The sequence below is a fragment of the Rutilus rutilus genome (genome assembly GCF_951802725.1).
Source record: "Rutilus rutilus genome assembly, chromosome: 14".
NCBI lineage: Eukaryota > Metazoa > Chordata > Actinopteri > Cypriniformes > Leuciscidae > Rutilus > Rutilus rutilus.
Window position 1 is genome coordinate 2,339,918 of NC_140219.1, and position 7,583 is coordinate 2,347,500.

Genomic DNA, 7,583 nt, shown 5'->3' on the forward strand with positions numbered 1-7,583 from the left:
ATATAGAGAAGAACTGTGTGACTTTGCAGAGATTCTTCATGATCTAACAGCAACATTACACACTGAAGAGAGTCACTTTGCTCTGGTTTTGTGTTACGGCAGGTATCAGATAGTTGTGGAGATCATTCAGGCGACCACAATCAGCAGTATCCCACAACTGAAGAGACAGAAAGGTAAGATGACCTTCAAACATATCAGCCAATCATATCACTCCTTATTTAGGGTTTCATGTGTGACCCTGGATCACGTCACCAGTCTCGAGCCGCACGGGTATATCTGTGGCAATAGCCAACAATACATTGTATGGGTCAAAATTATCCATTTTTCTTTTATGCCAAAAATCATGAGGATATTAAGTAAAGATCATGTTCCATGAAGATATTTAGTAAATTTCCTACCGTAAATATATAAAACATGTATTTGTGTGAGTGAATGCGGCACAATCGCCAACATAAATGAACAACTTTAAAGGAGATTTTCTCAATGTTTCGATTTTTTTGCCTCAGATTCCAGATTTTCAATAGTCGTATCTCGACCAAATATTGTCCTATCCTAACAAACCATACATCAATGGAAAGCTTATTTATTCAGCTTTCAGATGATGTATACATCTCAATTTAAAAAAAAAAAAACCCATGTGACTGGTTTTGTGGTCCAGGGTCACATTTCTCTTGAATCTAATGATGAACTTGAATCTAATGAGGGTTCGCTTCATTCTCTAATTTCACTTAACGATCTGATCTTCCCTTAATGAGTCTAATGGTCATGAGAGCATCTAAGAGAATAAAATGTGCCATCAGTCAAGGCAGGGTCTAAATCAGAGATGTAATAAAGGCATGCGATAACCCAGTGTCTTTGCTCTGGTGTTTCGTGAGCTGTAATGCAGCTCTGTGATTGGCCGACGGGTAATTGCTCTGAATCCGATGCGGGTCGATCTGAATCCAGACGGCGATGACATTTACCCGTGAAACACATCAGCTGATGCCTACAGAAATTACTGAAAGATTCATTCTCAAACTTTGTATCAAAAGAGTGTAAAACAAGTCACTTTAAAGGGATAGTTCACCCAAAAATGAAAGTTCTGTCATCATTTACTCTCCCTCAAGTTGTTTCAAACCTGTAAGAATTTCTTTTTTCTGCTGAACACAAAAGAAGATATTTTGAAAAATGTCTGTAACCAGACAGTTGATGGACCCCATTGACTTCCATAGTATTTTTTTTTTCCTACTATGGAAGTCAATGAGACCAGAAACTGTTTGGTTACAGACATTTTTCAAAATATCTCCTTTTGTGTTCAGCAGAAAAAAGAAATTCTTACAGGTTTGAAACAACTTGAGGGAGAGTAAATGATGACAGAACTTTCATTTTTGGGTGAACTATCCCTTTAAGGGTCTGTTTCTAGTAAAGGGTCAGTGAAAGGTCGTGCTAAACCCGATAAACCTTGTGAAAGTTTGTTTGTCGATCTCAGGAGATCAAATTCAATATTTAAATTTTATTTTTATTTTTTTATGGACAAAAAGGGCAGCCGGATTGCAGATTTGGTCTCTTTAGGTGCGAGATAATTTGCCACTTAATGTTCATTTGTATCGATAAACTTATATTTCCATAATTTTGATTGATTGATAGTTTTATTAATTATCTTTTATTTGTTTGTTTATTTATTTATTTATTTATTTTTTAATTTTGTTAGTTTAATTTTTTTTGTTCCGTTTATTTTTTTATTTTATTTTTTACAACATTTTGGAATAATCAATTGTGCTTGCTAAGGAAAATTATTTTTTATTCTTATTTTTATTTTTATTTTTATTTTATTTTTATTTTTTATTACATTGTTTCTTACAATTTTATGGAATCTTCAATTGTGTTTACAAAAGATTTATTTATTTATTTATTTGTTTAAATTTTTTATTACATTTTTCTTTTCTTTTTTAATATTTTTTATATATATATTTTTTTTTTCTCTTACAATTTTATGCAATCTTCAATTTCTTTACTCAGGAAGAAGTTGTATCATTAATTATTATTTTTTTGTTTTATTAATTAATTTTTTATATTAAATTTTTTTTGTTCCACACAAAAGGAGCTAAATATTGTATTTATTTTTTTAAATAAATAATATATCAAATATATATATATATCTCTCTAATATCATATCTAATATGACATTTGTGCCATCTTATTAAGAGCTCAGAGAGATAAAGATTCAAGATACATCATACACAGCTAATAAACCATATCTGGATATAATCGTGGAGGTTTTCTTTGACTAAACGAGCTAAAGCTTAGAGTTTCAGTGCTGGATTAATTAAAGTTCCTGGTATTCATGCGGTGGGAAGCGGCGGTGTTATTCCAGTGCTAGCGGGGAGTCCGTTTATCAGCGCTGATGTTTTCCGTCTCCCGCTGCCCAGTAATGATGGCGGATCTATAAATCATCTCGCTGGCTTCCACACACACACACACACACACACACACACACACGCACACACACACACGTCACAGAGACACGGAGAGTCAACAGCTTGTGTCTACACTGTAAAAAACTAATAATCTGCATGTTTGTATTGGGTAGTTTTGTGGCACACTTCTGTTGTACATTATTATAGTCAGTACTGTATTAGTTAATTATAGTAAAACTGTAAAATAACTGTGGCTAATATATTATTTGCAACTAATGCACGTTCCACTGCTTTTAAGACATCTCATGTAATGAATGTCCAGTTACTTTATTTATTTATTCATTATTTTATTTTATTTTATTTTATTTTATTTTATTTTATTTTTATTTATTTTTATTTATTTATTTTTTAATGTAGGAAAGCATTTGGTAAATGGGGTTTGCAAGTTTTTAACCCTGTTTTCGCAATTTGGAAAATGTCAGAATATTTTGAAATACTGATTTGTGTCAATAATTTCATTATTTTGTTTTTAGCAATAAACATTAAATGAATATATATTTATTACAATTTATTTATATAGATTGATTGATTTTGCCTATATTAATCCATTTTAAAGTTTATGAACCCCCCCCCCCCCCCCCCATAATGTTATGGAATGTTTCGTCATGTTTAATAAGGAAATTATTTTATTTATTTATTTTATTTTGTTTAATTTTATCTCGCATTAAGTTTTCTTCCTCTTCTTCATTCTTCTAGTGTGAGTCTTTTTTGTGCGCATTGTTTTGCCATTAAAATTGATCAAATTTAAGGCTGATTTTGCCGAAATTAAACAGTTTTTAACTTTTTTTTTAAATGCTTATATATTTTTTCCTACAATTGTATGGAATGTTCCATTATGTTTAACTAAGGAAACATAACAATGAAAAAAATAAAGAAAAAGCATTAAAATAAAATTTAAATGTATTAACTTTTAGTTTTCTTCACTCTTCTAGTGTCTGGATCTTTTTTGCCATTAAAATTAATAATATATATATTTTTAAATAATATATATTTTTTAATAATAAAAACTGATTTTGCCTTAATTAGCAGTTTTATAGTTTTTAATTCTAATTTCTGAATGTTTAAACGTTTTAATTAATAAATTAACATGATTTTAGAGTATTTCAAATCAATTATTTGGTAATTGTTTGCTTATTTTTCAAGTTTCCATGCATGCATTTATATTCTGTTTGATAGATTTATTTTCAGTGTTATTTATTTCAAGTTTTAGATTTGTTCAGGCATCGGACTGGTGTAAAATGAGCCAGTGTAAACCAGTTCAGTGATGTTTGTGGCTTGTTTATGCTCTTGCTTGATCTCTGTGTGTAAGAGACATGAAGCAGAAGGAAATGAAACCGGTCCTGGTGCTTTTCATCATAATCTGCTCCAGTCATCAGAGCCGAATAACGATTGTGCCGTATGATTGCATGCCTGAATTCTCTCTCTCTCTCTCTCTCTCTCTCTCTCTCTCCCTCTCTCCCTCTCTCTCTCCCTTTCTCTCTCCCTCCCTCCCTCCCCTCTCCCCCCCCCCCTCCCCCCCGCAGACAGTAAAGGTAAAGAAGCCGCTGCGCTGAAGGCCGACCTGTTACGTGCCAGAAACATGAAGCGTTACATTAATCAGCTGACGGTGGCCAAGAAGCAGTGTGAGAAGCGGATCCGGCTCCTCGGGGGCCCGAACTACGAGCAGCAGGAGGACGGGGCCCCGGATGAAGTGGACGGACCCCAGAGCCAACGGGTACAGGACCGGCTCACACTCGCACCCTGCTTTAATAGTCCATATGAGATCCAAAATCAGTTAATCATTTCCTTCATCCTTTAGTTACCATGATTACATTTATGCAGCTATTGTAAATGTGTGTGTGTGTCAGGGCTTCGTTTAAAGTGCCCCTGTAGTCAATCATTTCATCCTTTAAAACTCATCTTTGATCACGAAATGACATAATTAAAAGTTTTTTATGCCTTAAAATATCTTGAGTGTAACTCGACACCCTTGCCTCATTTAGTATGCGCGGTTCTGTGAATATGCAAATGAGCCCCGCCTCCGCTCACTCACTCAGCTCAGAGATCCACTGGTTGACGATCACACGTTGATCTGATTGGTTACAAGGTAGTTTGTGACGTCAGAAACACCAGCGATTTCAAAGCGTGTTTTTGAGACTGTCTTTTGGCGCTTTTCCACTACACAGTACCAGCTCGCCTCGGCTCGGCTCGACTCGACTCGACTCGGCTCTGTTTGGTTTTCCACTGTGTAAAAGTTGTACCTGTACCTGCTTCCAGGTACTTTTTTTCGTACCACCTCCGGCGAGGTTCTAAGCGGGCTGAGGCGAGCTGAGGCGATACTAAAATGTGACGTGAAATCATGGCAGACTGCTGATTGGTCAGAGAGAATCGTCACTATTCACTGCGTCATCATTGCACGCGCCAGACGGAGTATCCTGAATAAAAAAACAGCAAAAACAAAAACAAAAACATCCAAAAACAGCATACACTCGATTTCCTCCATTGTCCTGTGTGTGTGGGTAGCGGGTGTGTCTCGCGCGTCTCGCGTAAAAGATTAAGTTACGGCAGTTAACTGCGGCGTCGCTATGACGACCAGGTACTATTGTGGAGGTACTATCTGCAATGGAAAACGGAGCGAAAAGCGAGCCGAGCCGAGCTGAGTCGAGTCGAGCTGGTACTGGTAATGGAAAAGCGCCATTTGGTTCACTGCAGTTTTAAGGAGAAAATACTCAGCAATGGTGTCGACTTATGAACTTACACATGGTTTGTCTTAAAGCATATTAATGCGCACCACATTGACACATAAACAACATTAAAAGTATAACAGCAAAACATTCTTAGGTTCAGAAAGAAAGAAGTGGCCCTAAAATACAAAATGCTCCAAAAGTGTAGAAACCCTTTTAAGAGGGTGTGTGTGTGTGTGTGTGTGTGTGTGTGGTGGTGGTGAAACTACAGATGAACCACTGCAGTCTAATGTTTTCTAGTGAGCTCAAGTGTTTTTAATAATGCTTGATTTGTCTCTCGTCCTCTCACAGATCCTTCAGTTCGAGGAGATCATGTCGAACTCTGTGTACCGGGAGCATTTCCGCGTCTACATGGAGCGTGTGGAGAAGAGGGCTCTGATCAGCTTCTGGGAGCTCGTGGAGACGCTGAGGAGCGCAAACAAGGTCAGACACACACTTCAGCACAGGGTCAGACACACACTTCAGCACAGGGTCAGACACACACTTCAGCACAGGGTCAGACACACACTTCAGCACAGGGTCAGACACACACTTCAGCACAGGGGTCAGACACACACTTCAGCACAGGGATCCCACTGTGTTTACAGGCACAACTTTCACGGTAGAGCAGAACGTGCTGCTCGGTGGTCAGTCACATGATTGTCAGCTGTAAATAAAATTCATAAATAATATTTTAAATGGGCATGAAATGGAAGTTACGATCATCTTTCCTTCTCTATTGTGTCGTATATCCGAGTGAAACGCTTCTGGAACAAGAACAAATGTGGGCGGGGCTTGATTTGGTCTGTGTGGAATTGATTGGATGGTTGTGGTTTGCTATTGGCTGATCTCATGTGAGTGACAGGTTGCCCCGCCCACACCATCAGAGGAGAGAAGAGATGCTGCGAGAGGAACTGATTCTGCAATATTCAATACAAAATAATAATTTTCAAACTTGATTCCATGGACTTTAAGTTAATAGTAGGAAAATAATATCCAATCTATTATTTAAATATCCGATTTAAAATAGAAAAATTGACTTGCTAAATAGCTTTCTTTATGGCAATTAATCTCTCACGATGATTTTTAAAACCCTGTTAATGCAAACTCTTATTTACATTCTGACCCGGCTGCTTGTTCGTCTAGTGGAAGCTCTAATTTATATAAATGTATAATAAATATTTTAAAAATAATGGCCCATTTCAAACGTTTGCATGATTTTGTGCTTTTTCTTCATGCAGCATTTCAGTATTCAAAGTGATATTAACTAATATTCAATATTTATTATTTATATAAATTAATATTTAAAATGCGTGCACATTACCACGACGTGCAACAGATAGCGTACGGTGGATTTACAAAATGACTTTTGGATTCCTTGTAAACTCAGATAATGTGTATTAATTAAATTGACCAAAAGTGACAGAAAAAACATTGTTACAAATAAATGCTGTTCTTTTGAACTTTCTATTCATCAAAGAATCCTGGAAAATAACATTTATCTCGGTTTCCACAAAAATATGAAACAGTTTTCAACACTGATAATAATCATAAATGTTTCTTGATCATCAAATCATCATATTAGAATGATTTCTGAAGGATCATGTGACACTGAAGACTGGAGTAATGATGCTGAAAATACAGCTTTGATCACAGGAATAAATTACACTTTACTATATATTCACATAGAAAACAGATAATTTACATTATAATAATATTTCACAATTTTTACTGTATTTTTGATCACATAAATGCAGCCTTGGTGAGCAGAAGAGACTTACTGAAACCAAACTCTCTAAAAAATTGAATAAAAAAAAGGTAGGAAATTAGCAGAAATTACTTAATTTACTATAATTATATATTATTTTAATATACACTTTAATATATATTCACATAGAAAACAGCTGTTTTAACTGTACAATTTTTACTGTATTTTACTGTATTTTTTGTGCACAAAAGAGACTCTTTCTCAAAAATGCATGTGGATTTTGCCAGAGATTACAGCGTGATCATGGAGTTTGTCAGTCGGGAATTTTTCCACGGATGGAGGGAGAAAAACACTGACATTCTGGATTCGGATGGCAATACAATCCCAGACTAGACCCTGTTAATGACCTTCATACTCATGCGAATCGATCACCGTCTGCCACATCTGAGCACTGATTTTCCTGTCGCTCGCACAATTGTACATTTCCTAATTGGTCATTTCGCTGGCACTTTCATCCAGACATTAACAGCGGACACACGGCTGAAACCCGGACCAACACATCAGTGTGTGACGCAGATAAATGTGTAATCGTTCCGGCCCGTTACGTCCAGCTGTGTTAAATTAGCAATAACCGGCTCTGACATTTATCAGAGTGTCAGAGATGAGTCCTGGAAAGCTTCAGTTTTCACAAATGTTGAGTGAGTCTGGAATATTATA

The 7,583-nt window shown here is 36.0% G+C and overlaps 1 protein-coding gene across 1 annotated transcript in view; it reads left to right on the top strand.

Annotated features, from left to right (window-relative positions):
* Positions 1–7,583, top strand: part of snx25 (sorting nexin 25) — a 68,655-nt gene that overhangs the window by 43,042 nt on the left and 18,030 nt on the right. Inside the window, exons 6-8 of the mRNA XM_084430110.1 lie at positions 103–173; positions 3,980–4,170; positions 5,471–5,602. Of these exons, the coding sequence (XP_084286236.1) occupies positions 103–173; positions 3,980–4,170; positions 5,471–5,602 (394 nt within the window). The remainder of the gene's footprint in view (positions 1–102; positions 174–3,979; positions 4,171–5,470; positions 5,603–7,583) is intronic.